The sequence below is a fragment of the Rattus norvegicus genome, chromosome 13 (assembly GCF_036323735.1).
Source record: "Rattus norvegicus strain BN/NHsdMcwi chromosome 13, GRCr8, whole genome shotgun sequence".
In the NCBI taxonomy this organism is placed as follows: Eukaryota; Metazoa; Chordata; class Mammalia; order Rodentia; family Muridae; genus Rattus; species Rattus norvegicus.
The window spans coordinates 67,832,641-67,849,314 of record NC_086031.1 but is presented as its reverse complement, the minus strand read 5'-3'; the positions used below and the strand labels follow the sequence as shown (position 1 = coordinate 67,849,314).

Below are 16,674 nucleotides of genomic sequence, written 5' to 3'. Positions count from 1 at the left end.
CTATAAGGTGAGTTCCTGGCTCAAACCAACCCAAGCAAACAATGAGGGTGATCATAAGAATAATGAATAGAGAGGAATAGAGGAATTGGGCCGGCCAAGTTTGGTAGAGGCAGGAGGACCAGGAAAACAAGGTCAGCCTCCACTCAGAGGCCAGCTTAGGATATGAGAAACCCTGATTCAAAAAACAACAGCAATGAATTAAATTAAAAAGGGAAATCAGAAGGTAATCAGCTAGTGTAGTACAGAAATCACATTAAAATTGTTTTGATTCTTCCATTCGATAAGTTTATTGTAGAAAATCAATAAAAACCTCCTATAATCCAGATACCACTACAGCCGTTGTCAAAACTTGCTACATCGGTCTGGGAAGACGGCTCAGTGAGTACATCGCTTACAGTGACAGCATGGTGACCTGAGTTCAAATCCCCAGAGCCTAGTAAAAGCCAGCTGTGGTGATACACGTCCTTAGCCCCAGAGCTGGGAATAGGGGCAGAGACAGAAGGACCTCAGGGTCTCACTGGCCAGCCCTCCAGCCAAATGGCGAGTTCCAAGTATCTCAAAAAATAAGGTGGAGAGTAAAAAAGAAAGGCATCCAAGATCAACCTCTGCCCTTCTCACATGTGTATACAGACAAATATGCACGCACACTCACCCTTGAGCACACACACATACATGTACATGTACTCTCGAGCACACATGCTCACACACACACAGACATACATACTCTTGAGCACATACATATACATCTTGATATATATATATATATATATATATATATATATATATATATATATTGTATTTTTTGAGGCAGGGTCTCAATATGTAGCCCAGGCTTGCCTCGATATCACCATCTTCTTCCTGCTTCTGCCTCCAAAGTATTATAAATATATAAATATAAATATATAAATATATATATACACACACACACACGCATACACACGTACACACACACTCATATATCCTTTTAGATTCATCTATTTTACAAAGACTTCTCTTGAAATTGAATATCTCCTTTGTTCTTGCCAGCACACACTTTCTAGGTGATCATGGTGACTAGGGACCTTTGTTCTGCGGGGGTCTGGACTCCTGTGGCTAGTGAGAATCCTTCTGACACTTGTGTTTAGGCTCCAGAGTCAAATGTAAATGTTAACTGGTTCCCTTTGTTCCCATAGAACATCCATTCCTCTGAGCACTACGTGGGGCCAAATGGATTTAAAAGTCTGGCTCAGGAGGCCGCAAGATTGGCAGATAGGTAAACAGCAGCATTTGACACCCTGCTCCAGGCAAGACTGGGGAACTCAAGCACTGGATTTTTGCCCCTTCCAGGCTTCTCTTGTTTGTTTGTTTGTTTGTTTGTTTGTTTTGTTTGTTTGTTTGTTTTTCCGGAGCTGAGGACCGAACCCAGGGCCTTGCGCTTGCTAGGCAAACACTCTACCACTGAGCTAAATCCCCAACCCCCCCCCCCCCCCCACACACACACACCTTGAAGCCCGTTTTGAACCACTTAGCTTTCAGGGTATGAGAGGGGACAGACAGACAGTCCCCAGGGCTGTTTGGCAGGAGCTTGTAGAAGTATTTCTTTCCCAGCTTTCTCTATGCTCCCAGATGGCTTTAAAAGTCCATGTTAGCTGTGAGTCTTCGGGCCTCGTGAAGTGAATCCGCCTCTGGAAACAGGCGTCTGCAGCTTTCAGGGACTCCTCGACTCCCACACCAGGCCTGAGGACAAGTAGCAACGAGTTGTTTGCTTGCTTGTGGAGAGCAAGAGGACCTCCCCCCATGGAAACCGGCTCTGCAGGACCCCACAGATGACAGGCAGCTCACTTGCTGCTGGCTTCTCTCTATAAATCCTGCCACGTTCAAATGCTTTGCTAGGCTGGGGGGTGGGGGACAGACTTTGCTAATCTCGGGTGGAATTCTGTCTGCAGAGGGGCTGGCTTCTGATTTTGTAGCATGACCTGCCTCCCGGGGCCCTGGTTTTTGTTGTTTTAATGCTGCTTCCTAGAACCGGGAGATCAGAAGGTTATCGGAGGTTTTTAATTCTGCCTCCTTAGCTGCAGGCTCACTCTAAAGCTTTATACCAGAGTAAGGACTCTGGATGTGTGAACCTTAGGGGTTCTGCTTGCAGAAAACAGTGTGTAGGCACAAGGGTCTGTCACTCTGAACCAACCACCATCTACCTGCCCCATACCTCCTCTGAGAATGGCTTAATCGGAAGTGATCACAGAAGGGCAGCAGCATGAGGCATATTCCCCAGAGCATCTGTTTCTTGACAGTTCCTCCAACCCCATGCGTTCGAGTCAGTTCTGTTTGACTTTTACGAGTCAAACTGCTTCCTTTATTCTTTTCTGCAAGAAAGATTTATGTTGCCCGTGCTGATTTTTTTTTCCTATGAAAGCCCTAATTCTTTATCTCTAATGTCTTCAGCCATGTTGAGTCAGCTAACACAATGAAGCAGCTAACGAGGGAAACCGAGGACTATTCCAAACAAGCACTTTCATTGGCCCGCAAGGCTCTGAGTGGAGGAGGTGGAAGCGGTGTCCTGGACAGCTCCGTGGTACAAGGTCTTATGGGAAAGTATGTTCAACCTGTCCTCATCGGGGTAGCCATAAAAGCTGACTCCTCCCAGTGTATAATGTAGACCACATTATTAATAAGAAGGAGGTCTGTGTGGAGCCATTATTGTGGGTTTCTGCTCTTTGGGATGGGGTCAGGATGAAAGCTACCAAGAACAAGACCTTCTTTAAGAGACACCGAGCGAGATTTAGAAGGAGGTGAGAAGGTAAAACTGACTACATAGCCAAATACAGGATGATGGTTCATGTACATCACAGACCTATGAGCTACCAAATCACAGGGTAGAAGTTGGCCTGCCAAGTCAGGTTGCAGCCTAGTGTACTGGCCTGCTGCTGGTCCCCAGGCTTCTTGATAGGATTGTCACGGGTGGAGAAGATCTAGAAAGGCCAAGTGGAGGTGTCTGGAGAGGAACACAATGTGGAAAGCCCTGATGGCCAACCTGGTGGTGCCTTCATATGCTATTTGGATGCAGACCTTGTTTGAACTATAACTGGCCATAAAACTTTGAGGGTCATGGAGGGAGCCGGGGATGGAGGCCTGTCTATCCTCATAGTGCCTAAGGATTCCCTGGTTACACAAATTCAGTGCAGAAGTACATCGGAGGCACAGCGTGGGTCAGAGTGTTACAATGTGTGTTGCCTAATGGGGGGAGGTCAGGATGCTTATAAGAAACAGTTCTCTCGGTACACAAAGAACTCTGGAACTCCAGACATGACAGAGGTGATGTACAATAATTCTCATGCTGCAACCCGAGAGGATCCAGCCAATGAGAAGAAGCCTAAGAGAGAAGTGAAGAGGAGGTGGAACCCTCCCAGAATGCCCCTTGTGCATGAGAAAGATTGGGTTGCTCGGAAGAAGGCAACAGAGTTCAGGAACAGGCTGCTGAGAACTAAAGCAATTATTGGCCAAATAATAATAATAATAATAATAATAATAATAATGGCAAGATAATGAGTATTACTTTGGGGAAAGTATTTTTAAGACTGTGAAGAAGATTATGGTATCTAAGTACAACATTCTGGCTGAGACACGATTATACAGGGAGAGACGGTTACCCTCTAGCTTGTGAAGGTATTCTATAAACCCATCTGACAGGACCAGAGACAGAAAAATAGCATTTGTGTTCTTAGCAGTTGGGAAGCTTCAGTTGAAATTTTCTAGCCAAACCTATACAAGCTGTATTTAGATTATAGAGAGAGCCACTTTTCTAACATATAACCTAGCTTGTTTATCCTGCTTACTCTAATTACACGGTGCGGGCACAAACACATGCACACATACACACACAGACTGAGGAAGATGGGGGCAGGGAGAGGGAGTGTGAGTCACTAAGTAAACAGCTTCTGGCTGGTCTTTAACTCACAGAGATCTACTTGTCTGCACATATGTGTGTGTGTGTATATACATATATATATATATGTGTGTGTATATATGTTTGCATATATATATATATATACATATATATATATAAAAACAAAAAGTATGTTCTGCCACATATTGTTTGTACTTGTAATCCTAGTTCTTGGAGGTAGAGGCAGGAGGATTGCAGTAAGCTTCAGACCTGCCAAAGCTATATCATGAGATCTCAAGGCTCCCCCTCCATTATTGTATTATTACTACCATCATCATCATCATTGACCATCTACTTTTCCTCCCCACAGATTAGAGAAAACCAAGTCCCTGACCCAGCAGTTGTCAAGGGAGGGCACCCAAGCCGACATCGAAGCTGATAGGTCCTATCAACATAGTCTCCGCCTCCTGGATTCAGCGTCTCAGCTTCAGGGAATCCGTGATTCCTCTTTTCAGGTGAGACCACTCATCCCGTGTGCACGCCGCACAGACAAACCGCCATGGAAACTTCTCTACAGGTTCTGTAAGGTCGCTCAACCTTCCAGCTTGTTCTCCCCGCTGGCTGTGTCAGTCAGTGTCACATTACTCAGTGCTGACTGAGGCGGCTGACTTATTAGGAGAAAGGGTTTCTTTAGCTTCGTGTTTCAGACAGTTAGAGACACAGCGCCTGCATCAGCTCTGTTCTGCTCAGGGCGGCAGCGTCTCTGGAGGACGGAGGACAAGATAGGCTAGTGTGCACAATCCCTTTAGAGCTCACAGGGCCTAGAGGCCTACTACACCCCACCCCACTGTCACATCACCCCCAGCACCCATGTCCACCAGAAGCTTAGCGCATGGCTGATAGCCCGTATTTGAAACCTAGCATGGACTTGGGCTTTGTGTAGGAGGTGACAGGTGCTTCCGGTCATCTGCCGTCTAGACTCTGAAAGGGAAAACGACTTGGATGTTTAACCTCGAACCCCTTAGTAGAGAAAAGTGTTATGTCTCCTCCCCAGTTCAATTTCAAATTGAAATCAGTAGAGAATTTCAGTGGAGTCTGATACGTTCCTCTATACTGCTAACAAGAAGACTTTTGCTATCAAAGGGCTTGCCTTTTTTTTTTTTCCTGCCATCAATCTCCTTAGCAATTGTAACCTTGTTGGATTAAGTTCACCTGCATACCTAACAAAGACACTCACAGTGATCTCCACAGAGAAATGTTCCATGAATAGATAAAGCAATTGCTCTTAACAATGTTTTTTTTTTTTTTTTTTTTTAAAGAGCAGAGACAAAGGAGACATCCTGCCTGTCATTCCTTGGCGTCCTGTATCGGTTGTGGTCAGCTTTGGGCCTTTAGGGCAAGCATCTGCTTTCTTGGCTTCTTTATTTCCAAATGGTGACAGCAGGTCCTGAAGCTGGTACGGTGATGTGTGTGAGCACACAGTCACACTCATTCATATCTTTGTGTCCACAGGCAGAGGCAAAGAGGATCAGGCAGAAGGCTGATTCCCTCTCCAACTTGGTGACCAAACAAATGGATGCATTCACGAGTGTGCGAAACAATCTGGGGAACTGGGAAAAAGAAACACGGCAGCTCTTGCAGACTGGGAAGGACAGAAGACAGGTAGGTACCTTTTGTCGATCCGTTCGCTCAGCCAATGAGTACCCACTGACTGTATGGGTGGAAGTGGCCAGAACCACTACCTGAAACCCTCTGAAGGTCATGGCGCCACTGGTAACAGAGGGAGTAACCAAGATTGGAGTTTTGATGGAATTAGCCCCACCCACTGAGTCAGCATTTGAACCTAAGAGAACCCAGGCCTTGTAGGTCTCATTTTGGTCCAGGTCTGTCATCTTGGGGTCAGGAAGTAGCTAGTGTTTAAAATTGTGACTTGCAAAACTATTCCCGCCCCTGAGGGTGGAAATATTTGGAGACTCTCCTCTAAAAGACATATATTAGAACGTTTGTTCCTGATCAGATACTAGAGGGCTTTGCTCCAGCACCCCTAGACTGTGGTGAGTCACAGCGCAGCACTCTGGAGTCACGGAAAAGTTGTGTCAGGGTGATTTTGCTAGCAGGAATGCACTTATTCCAATCTTGTTCTATTTACAGACTTCGGATCAGCTGCTTTCCCGTGCCAACCTTGCTAAAAGCAGAGCCCAAGAAGCGCTAAGTATGGGCAATGCCACTTTTTATGAAGTTGAGAACATCCTAAAGAACCTCAGAGGTTAGTGCTGTGTGATCCAATTTTAAAGGTACACTCACGATCCATGTACGTCTCCCTTTACCTCCTTAAATGGTGGGTGTAGTGGGTTATTAATAGATGCTTAGTCACTACCTTTCTAAGGTAATAATGATCTCATTAATACTTGATGTGGGTGGTGGAAGTAATTCACCTAAGTGCCAGGAGACCCGAGTTCTGACCCTCACAGGGCCCTATGACTAGCTCAAGTTCTCTGCGTGACCTTTCTAGATCCTCCTTAAGGGGAACAGGAGATCTCTAAGGTTCTTTATTTCCAGTGTGTCGTGACTGTGTTGATATTTTCCTTTCCTTGGGTGGCTTGGTTGGTTCCAATATGGCTGTTCTGAAGTAATGACTTGTGGCTCCCAGGGGGTTTGAGAGGTATCTTGATGACATTTGGTTAAAAATTCAACATTTTCCCCTACCAAACAAAAGGGAAACATCTCTAAAGTCTGAGGAGTCTCTTCATAGAAAGTCTTTCTATACCCACTGTGACCACATCCCAACTCTCTTCGACCACGCCCCCTTTCTGTGACCACGCCCCAACTCTCCGTGACCACGCCCCAACTCTCCGTGACCACGCCCCAACTCTCCGTGACCACGCCCCAACTCTCCGTGACCACGCCCCAACTCTGTGACCACACCCCAATTCTGCTCTTTGGCTTCAGGCTTGGACTTAGATCTTTGGTTTTTGGAGAGTTAGCTGTTCTTTGTCTGCTTTGGGTATTGATATCCTTGTAGTGGTGGGGACCTAGGACAAGCTGACAGCTCTCTCAGTGGCTCCTTTGAGATTCTTTCTCTTGGGAAAGAAAGGGTAATCTCATCCACAGCATCTCACATCTCCATCCCTAGCTAGTAATTATTCCCTTTCAGGAATTTTTCCTCAGAACATCAGGCTCTCTCATTCAGTTGTCTCTGTGTCAAGTTTTTTTTTTTTTCTTCATTCCAGAGTTTGATCTGCAGGTTGAAGACAGAAAAGCAGAGGCTGAGGAGGCCATGAAGAGACTCTCCTATATTAGCCAGAAGGTTGCAGATGCCAGTGACAAGACCCAGCAAGCAGAAACGGCCCTGGGGAGCGCCACTGCTGACACCCAACGGGCAAAGAACGCAGCTACGGAGGCCCTAGAGATCACCAGCGAGATAGAGCAGGTAAAGAAAAATGGATATACAGGCTGCCACAGGGAGTGTCCAAAACAGCATTGTTCCATGGAGAGAGAGCTTCAGCACAGTTCAGCCCCTGTGGCTCAGAGTCCTGGAGAGTGCACAGTAGTCCCACTCCACACGCTCACCCTTTGGTTGGATGGAGTAGTCACCGGCTAGCAGCTATTACACCATGTTCAGTGCCCCTTTGAACAACACTGTAGGGAGCATCCATGGTTGTTTACTATGGCTCTAATGCTGCTATCAGAAGATACTTGGAAAAATAGAAATGGCTTTTGCACCATTCAGGAGGTTAGAACGGAAAATTAGTTGGCAGGGCTCCACTCCTCCTGACTGCTCCAGAGGGAAATATTCCTTTCCTCTTTCCAGCTCTAAGGAGGGCAGTCAATCCTGGTCTTCCTTGGCTCACAGCTTTATCAGTCCCCTCCCTGCTTGTGTGATCCCCAGAGTCCTCTGTCACCTCTTCCCTTCTCCCTCCTCCTTTTCCCCCCTTCTTCTTCTTTCTACCTCCTCTTCTTCCTTTTCCTTCCTCCTTACCTTTTCTTCTCCTCCTTCTTCCTCCTCCTCTCTCCTCCTTCTCCTTCCTTCTCCCTCCTCTTTCCCCTTTCTCCTCCTTCTTTTTCCTTCTCCCTCCTCCTTCCTCTTCCTTCTTCCTCCCTCTCTCTCCTTCTCCCTCCTCTTTCCCCTTTCTTCTCCTCCTCCTCCTTCCTTTTTCTCTCTCCTCCTTTCTCCTTCTTCCTTCTCCTTCCTCCTTCCCCTTCCTTCTCCCTCCTCCTTCTCCTTCCTTCTTCTTCCTTCCCTTTTCCTCTCCCTCCTCCTTCCTCTTCATTCTTCCCCTTCTTCTCCTTCCCACCTTCCTCTCCCTCCTCTCCTTCATTTTCTTCAAGACATGATCTCACTATGTAGCCCAGGCTGGCCACTGTATTCATATCTCAGTCTCATCTTATATCAATCTCATTGAATTAAGGGTCCACCAGTATATGCCAGTGTAACTTCACATCTGCAACAGTCAGTTTTTAAGTAAGGTCATCTTCTGAGTTGAGAGAGGTGTGTAAGGGAACAAAGATTCTGCCAGGTCTTTGTTCATGCTAGTAAACTATTTTCCCCTGAGAAACATCCCTAGCCCTTAGGAATTCAACATGTGTTTTAGAGTGTAAACTTAACTTGTAACAATTGTCATCATCAGCGTTTTGATTCTTGGTATGAAATCCCTGAGCTCTAGAGCCTTCTATAACCTATGTCTCAGCTCAGCCTCATTTTAGTCTGTCCTCCACGGTGCCTGCATGGTACTAGGGACAGAGATAAGAACTATCTAGTTCCTTGCTTGAAGGAGCACTTCAGAGAACTGGGGTAGCCAGCTACGCTGTGCTTAGAGCTACAGTGAAGCAATGCTTCTTTGGCTGAGAGAGAGCTCCTTCATGCTTACTTCTAGGAAGCTGGTGCCTCTCCAGGAATTCAAGAAGTCTTGGGCATCTAGACTATTCAACCTCACTTTTAGACTACTTGGTAACCTACAGAAATAAGTCCTAATAATTCTCCTTGAGGACAGTTTGATAAACCTTCCTTTATATGGCATCTAACATAAAGACACCTGCAATTGTTTAATTATAGCTGATCGATAAAGGTATTGATGAGCTTTTTCCCTGCAAAGACAAACCCACCAGTATAGCTAATTCAAGGTCGGTATTCCAAGTATAACCGTCTTGGGGAAATCCTTGTAAAGCTGTTCCAAAGACCAGGGCAATAAAGACTGTGAGTGTCAGAGAATGATGTTTCTTGCCCTCTGGATTTGCTCAAATGCTTTCCTGATTGTGTTAAAATTTTTCTAGGCCCTGAACTGAAAGGGAACCAGTGTTTCTGCACTGACCCTCCTAGTCTCTAGAGAGCTAACCTAGAACTAACTTGCTTGAGGGCCAGCCTGGGGAAGGGCGTGACCCCAAGTCTGACTCCCTCATTGTTCATCTGACTTTGCTCCATCAGGGCCAGGCACAGCTGTATTTTTTCTACAATTGTCCTTGGGATGTTTTGAGCCTCACCCTCCCTCTCCTTCCGTCCCTGGCTCCTTTTTATTCTCCCAGGAGATAGGGAGTCTGAACTTGGAAGCCAATGTGACAGCAGATGGGGCCTTGGCCATGGAAAAGGGACTGGCCACTCTGAAGAGCGAGATGAGAGAGGTGGAAGGGGAGTTGGCCAGGAAGGAGCTTGAGTTCCACACGGATAAAGACTCCTTGCAGCTGGTGAGTGCCGGTGTTTTCCCACGTGAGCTCTCTTTAGTTGCCAAGACAAAAAGAACCTCTCAGAACACCTTTGTGCTCACTTGTCCTCAGGTGATTACTGAAGCCCAGCAAGCTGATGCCAGAGCCAAGAGCACGGGAGTTACGATCCAAGACACGCTCAACACATTGGAAGGCATCCTGCGCCTAATAGGTCTGTGGAGCAGCCACAGCGTTCCAGCCCCGGGACTGTCCCCAGAGGACTCGATATTCTTAGTCGGGATGGATGGGGATCTCAACTTTCCTTGAGACCATCTGGAAATCTGCTTTGTCTCAGGGCCCAGACACTTGGGCCAGGTTGCAATACATTTTCTCTGTTTTACCATCTCTAAGATGAGTCACGGAACAGTTGTAATCTGGAAGTGAAGATCTGTGAGTCAGAGCACTGGGTGTGTTCCAGGAAATTCCCAGAAGCTTGGTCAGCTTGAGGGTCTTGCCGAGGAGTCTGGTCTTGAGTCTGAGGGAGCCCCTGGGCAGTTTTAAGGAGGAGAGTAACCGCATCACTGCACTAGAGAGGAGAAGTTGAGGGGGGCTTAGAGGCAAAGAAGGCCATGTGGGAACTGTTGAAAGCAGACTGGAGCCAGTTATGAGGCAGGAGAAGTGGGGAGGGAAAGGCGAGGAGCCATGGGCTGCCTTAGTCCAAAGGACCATCTGCTGAATTTGACAAATTCCTCCCTAAACCAACCTATACCTATTACGACCAACTGGGAAAAGAGGATCCTCTTGGATAAATAACCTGGAGGAAATGTGCTAAGAGCAGGAGATACTGTGGATTTGGGGATAGAAGAGATTTCCTAACACAGTATGACAGGGAGTCGGTTTCCCCATAGTTGTTACCCAAAGAAAACTGATGCTAATTAAAGGGCTAAATCTGGGGGCTGCAGAGATGGCTCCCTGTCCAGCGACATTTGTTTTTTCTTCAAGAGGATCCCTTTTTTGTTCCCAGGACTCATGTCGGGCATCTGTAACTCTACTACAGGGGCATCTGATAGCTATCCTCCCTGGCTTCCACGGGCACCCATGTACATGTAGAACATGAACACACATACACGCTTGCGAGTACACACACATACACACACACACACACACACACACACACACACACACGCATGCACGCATGCGTGCATATGCACATATAAATACTTGTTTAAAACATTGAAATCTAAGTAGTTAATAGGGTTCCCTCATCAACGGAGACTGCAGTGGATAGGAACTAGGAACTGGGTCACGTATTCCCATGACATCCAGGAGAAGCCTTAGCTGTGTCTCACCGGTTCAGTAGAACAATTCCAATACCTGATTGCCCTGTGGAAGAGGATTATTGTCACACTGACAGGCCAGTATTGTCTGTGCTGTTGCACTAATGGGTCTGTTTGTGATCCCGTAAGACCCGGAGAGTAAAATGCCCTCTAAAGATTAAAGATACGATCTCCCCAGTTGAGATTTTAGCAGTGGCTTAGCATTCTAAAAACCCGGTAATGAAATCAATGGAGCCTTTAAAGGGAACATGAGTGGGAGGGAGGGGAGTGGGGAGTGCTAACCATTTACTACCTGTCAGGTACTGTGCCAGAGTTCTCGGGGCATGGCCATTTAAGTCTCGTTAGCATTCTGGGAGATGGATTTTATTATTGTCCTTCAATAATAAAAGCGTGGGGGATAAACCGAGTATGCACAGTAAACTGTGGGACAGGGTTTACACTAAGATCTGTATCTCCATGTTCCTGTCCTGTTCTTTTCCTGAATGTGGCTTCCCATACATGTTAGCTCACTCCCGAGCTTACTAATTTGTTGTGCTGTCACAGAACCCCTAATTCTGGAAGTTTTCCGGAAGGGTCCACTGGGGTCAATATTTTCACTGTGGTATATATAATTTCTACTTTAGGCAGTCTCTTGAGTTTGGGGATAATAACTCATTAAGTACTATTAGCACAATAAGTTCATGCATTGAAATCCTAGCACTGACACACACAGACACAGACACACACATACACACTCACACATACACACACATAGACACACACACAGACACACACAGACACACACATACACACACACAGACACACACACACAGACACACACACACAGACACAGATACACACACAGACACACACACAGACATACACACACAGATACACACACAGACACACACACAGACACACACACAGACACACAGACATACACATATACACACACACAGACACACACAGACACACACATCCACAGACACACAACACACACACACAATACACACACAAATGTAATAAGATAATTAGGAGGAAACAAATCCTGTCACTGAGGCTCAGATTCCATGGAGCAGCCTGACCTTGAGTGCGAACTCACTGGGAGCTGCTTAAATCTACTTGAACCAAATCTATATGGCCAGGTTCTCTCATGTTGACATCGGCTTTATATAGTATGCAGGTAGAATATACCTGAACAAATGCCATTAAACGAAAAGACACCTAGCCAGGTTCCTACTGTTTCAAGCCAGAATGAAGTCTTGCACCTTTCCCTAGCAGCTGAAATCCATCCTCCAAAGAGTTAACCCTGGCCTCTGTAAACCCTGTGGTTCAGCCCATGTCTAAAGGCCTCCTACTATAAGACAGCAAGATACTTCCTCAGGTGAACCAGAAAGTCTGTTTGGAGTTAGCTTAGATCCCAGGGGTGAGCTGTGTTAGACAGTGACCTCAGACAGTGCCCAGCTCCTTATAACCTTCGGCCTTCTCAGATCACGATCCGAGTTATTTCAACCAGATAGAACTCCGAACCTCATTGGCTACACGATGGAGCTCAGTCTTGAACTCGGCCGTTCATAGCCCAGATGCATGCCTTGTGTTCTCAGGGAGATTTCTACTTTATTCTTAATTTAAAGTGAGGCCATCTCAGTGCGTGGCAAGCCGTTTTCTCTTGGCAGAATGTGTTAGGATCTCAGGAGGGTTGTGTGCGTTCCTCGAGGTCTCTCTACAGCTTTTCTCTGTTAACACCTCTCTTGTTCCCTAAAACAGACCAGCCTGATGCTGTGGATGAAGAGGGGCTGATGCTGTTAGAACAAGAGCTTTTCCAAGCCAAGACCCAGATCAACAGTCGACTTCGGCCCTTGATGTCTGAACTGGAGGACAGGGCGCGTCGACAGAGCAACCACCTCCACCTGCTGGAGACCAGCATAGATGGGATTCTAGCCGATGTGAAGAACCTGGAGAACATTCGAGACAACCTGCCCCCAGGCTGCTACAACACCCAAGCTCTTGAGCAGCAGTGAAGTCGCCATAGAGATTTGTCCATTGTGGTGAGGGACACAGCCCTCAGGGGTCGGGAGCCATCTCAGGTGGATGGGCTGGGCTCAGGATATTTGAACGTGTTTAATGGGTTTGTTCAGGTCTATGGGACCTGACTCCACCCCTGAGACCATGATGGATGTCCTCCTGTACTGATATAATCCTGTTTGCCCCCTGACGCTTGGCTGTGAGGCAGATAGCGTTGAGTATGAGAATGATCAGAGACCAACAAATGCTGAGCTCAGAACAGTCGTAAACTGAATTCTGGGATATAGAAAGTCCTGCTGCTATGTCAGGGCAAGAAATCTAATCCCACTGTGGCCAGTATTCTTGCTTCCCCCACTATATGTTTTTGTTGACCAGATTTCTTCCACCGCCCACCCAATACATGAGTATGTCCTTTACTGCATAGTGAGACAGTAGTAATGGGTGTAGACCTGGAAATCTGGCCCACTCGGAGCAATGGTGCCCACTGCCACCCCTCACCTTCATGCTCTCCACCTGAGAGTGACAGCCTTTCTCCTAATGGTGCCAGAACAACTTGGAGACTGTGTCCTTATGAAAGCATTTTTTTTTTTTTTTACCAGCCAAGGAATCCCTGGGAAAGTATTTCCTTTGAGTTTCAAAGCAATAAAAGAAAATATGTCTTGGGCACTACAGGAAGTAGAATTATATCAATCTTAATCCAGTCTTCCTTTGGGAATGCTGAAACTCATATACGTCTGTGTATTGTGTCTTATTTTCTCCCTCTCTCCCTAAATCATGGATAATCCATCCTTCTAACATATATTTATTGAGTCACTACTAGGTGCCAGGGGCGAGTGGAACAGTATGGACATTCTCTACCCTCATGGAGTTGAGTGTCTAGTGAGAAGGGCAAATGTTAGAATAAATAAATGGAAACTCCCAAGCCTTGTTCATCTCATGTCATATTTATTGCAGTCACCCACCCTTTGGTTTGAAACCTCTTTTCTCAATAGAACATGTGTTGCAAGACAGTCCCATGAGGGTACTTGAGTTAGGGCAAAGTTGAAAATTGCTCTGAATTGGACACATTTCTCTGCGTTCCTGCCCTGCCTCCACCCCTTCCTACGGTAGACTGTTGCCACAGACGGTTGCATCATGGGAATACCAGTGGGAATTGCTGGAGGAACGGAGGCATTTGTACCTCAGTTTGGAAGACCTGTACTAGCTCACTTTTGAATTTCCTTGTCTTTTCATGGATGTGTATTAAATAAAGAAGGAGTGTTAGATGCTTGGGGATGAGTTTCTGATTTTATTAAACTCTTAGTTGGGGGTAGAAGGATCAGGAGTAAACATCCATCCCACCCTGAGGCTGACAGCTCTAGACTTAACATCTTCCATTCCTCAGAGCCCTACTTTGCCCTTTCCAGCTATGAGAGCATCTCTTAAGATTTAGATGATGCTGCATCTTAACCATGAAGAATTATTTCTAGAATAAGCCAAACTGGGTGGGGGCTATCATGAATATTCTTGCCCTTTTCATCTACCATAAAATAAAGGTAAAATCGGCAGTTCGTGGTATATATGTGACGCCTTCTAATAAAGGGGCTGAGGGAAGGATTCTGCTTTGTCTTCAGTGACCCCTAAGTTGTTGGAGGTCTGAAGACTTGGTCCTTTGTGGGAGTGGTCTGATAATTCTATCTTGTCGTGCTCAGCTCCATGGCCTACAAACTTCCTGCAGTAATTTAAGGCCTGCCGTTTATAATATATGACTTCTAGGACCGCCTTGGGAGTGGAAAGAAGAAAGAGAACAGAATAATACCCTCTGAACATAACAGCCTCTGAAGGCCAGGATGGCTAGGCCTTATGCTCTATTTTTTTCCCAAGCCCATTATTATAATTAGCAAGGGGTTCCTTGAAAGGAAGCCGTTTTTCAGTGACAAATCTATACCAGAAAAGGGGGGTACACAGTGTTGGGTCATCTATGCCTCTGCAATCAGAAAGATTCCCCACTGGATGGATAGTTAAGGAAGTTATGAGAATTATGAAAGTATGGTTCAGTCGATGAAGTTCCTACCTAGCCTGAAAAATGCTTCAGATCTGGTCCCCGGCACCAAATAAAACAACAGGCTATGCTCACACAGCTAAAATCCCAGGACTCTGAGGGTGGAGGCAGGAGGATCAATAATTATCATTCTTGGGCTCATTGTGAGTTTGAGGCTAGCCTGGGATATATGACAATCCCGTTTTCTGAGGACTTGGAAAACTGGCTCTAAGGAGAAGAAAGGCTGTGGCTGAGAGGTAGCCTACCCTAAGCCTAGGGCCAGTCCTGAGCTGACCCTGCCCATGGAAAGGATGTTTTGTTTTGCTTTCTGAGTTCTTGACATTTATTACTCATTTCTTTATGTCTCCCCTGGGGGTTTTTGGTAACTGTGTTCTTGGTAGACTATTACACCCGCCCTTATCTGCTGTGGCTCGTAGCCCATGAGAGAGGTGCAGAGATGAAACTGCCCACAGATGCTGACTCCTTAGCTGATGTGGCTCTGATGTTCTTCCACTATGTGGGTTCTTTCTAGGACTCTAAGGAGGCCAGAGGAAAGGGTCAGAAGGTACTCAGCCCTGTCCACTGTTTAGACAAATCTCAAGGACCACGACAGTGTTTATATCGGTCTTCTTTTGAATGTTTTTGCATGCTCGGGGGAATGTTATGTATTTGTACTGTGTTTTAATTTTCCCACTTGGAATAGAGTAGAGCTTCTCTCTTCTTTCTTTATACTGTTGGCCGCATAGAACTTCCTGTGAAATTCCAAAAGATGGGTCATAAGGGAAGAAATTCATCTGACTGATACTTTGTATTTCATATATATATATATATATATATATATATAATATTAGTTTAAGTTATCAAATTGAACCAGTGTTTATATTTAATTTTAAACACACTCGTCATTATGCACTCAGGATGAGGGGGGGAGGTGCTATAGTTAGCTTTGTGAGGAAAACAGCAAATATAAACATAAGTAACCAACTTACAGGGTCTATTAAGCTTTCTTAAGCTATGACGTGAAGCCCCACATGGATACACAAAGCTGGCTAGTCTCAGTTTAAAGGAGCAAGAGGAAGAAGAGGAATCGAGAAAGGGGAGGAGGGGAGAAAGGAGGAGGAGGAGGATGGGGAGGAGGAAATAGAGGAGGATGACCTAGGAATCCTACAGCCAAAACAGTCACAGAACAGAACAGAATGAATCTGACGAGTGTTTAAACCCTTAACTTGGAACAGGGAGCTGCTGTTTCATCCCCCAAGTCACACCTGAGGTTTGGGAAGCCATAACTGACGACTGCGCCTCTGACCTAGCCAAAGTGGGTTATCAATGAATAAATCGGTCTGTCTTGCTTATTTATGCTGCCAAAGGAAATAGTGAACTTGATCATTTCTCAGTGAAAAGCTTTCATAAAAAAAAAATCTAAGCAAGTTTTTACTTTTCACAAATACTATTTTTTACTTCCTAAAGTACTAATTTTATGAAAGAACCAAAATTGCCACTTTTGGCAGCACACCAACTAGAATTCCAGTACTAGGGAGGTTGAATCAGGAGGATCAGGAATTCAAGGTTATCCTTAGAACAAAGCAAACTGGAGGCCAGCCTGGGCCACATAAGACTGCCTCAGAAAACTGATCAGACAAATGACTGAAATTAACCAAGAGTGGACTATATATGGGTTGGTCAGGACCTTAGGATTCGTTTTTTAAAATCATTTTTAAGAATGTGTTTACGTGTGTGTATTGTTCATGTGTACCTTGTGAATTTAGTGCCCACAGAAGGCAGAGTAAGGCATCGAATACCCGGAACTGGAG

At 45.7% G+C, this 16,674-nt stretch overlaps 1 protein-coding gene across 2 annotated transcripts in view; it reads left to right on the top strand.

Annotated features, from left to right (window-relative positions):
* Lamc2 (laminin subunit gamma 2) overlaps positions 1 to 14,116 on the top strand; it is a 59,496-nt gene extending 45,380 nt beyond the window's left edge. Inside the window, 9 exon segments of one of the 2 annotated variants that reach the window (NM_001100640.2) lie at positions 1,173 to 1,252; positions 2,425 to 2,574; positions 4,236 to 4,380; positions 5,378 to 5,527; positions 6,017 to 6,131; positions 7,096 to 7,295; positions 9,386 to 9,544; positions 9,635 to 9,734; positions 12,586 to 14,116. In NM_001100640.2, coding sequence (NP_001094110.1) covers positions 1,173 to 1,252; positions 2,425 to 2,574; positions 4,236 to 4,380; positions 5,378 to 5,527; positions 6,017 to 6,131; positions 7,096 to 7,295; positions 9,386 to 9,544; positions 9,635 to 9,734; positions 12,586 to 12,839 — 1,353 coding nt within the window. In that variant the 3' untranslated portion in view covers positions 12,840 to 14,116. 2 annotated transcript variants of the gene reach the window in all.
* The last annotated feature ends 2,558 nt before the right edge of the window (positions 14,117 to 16,674 follow it).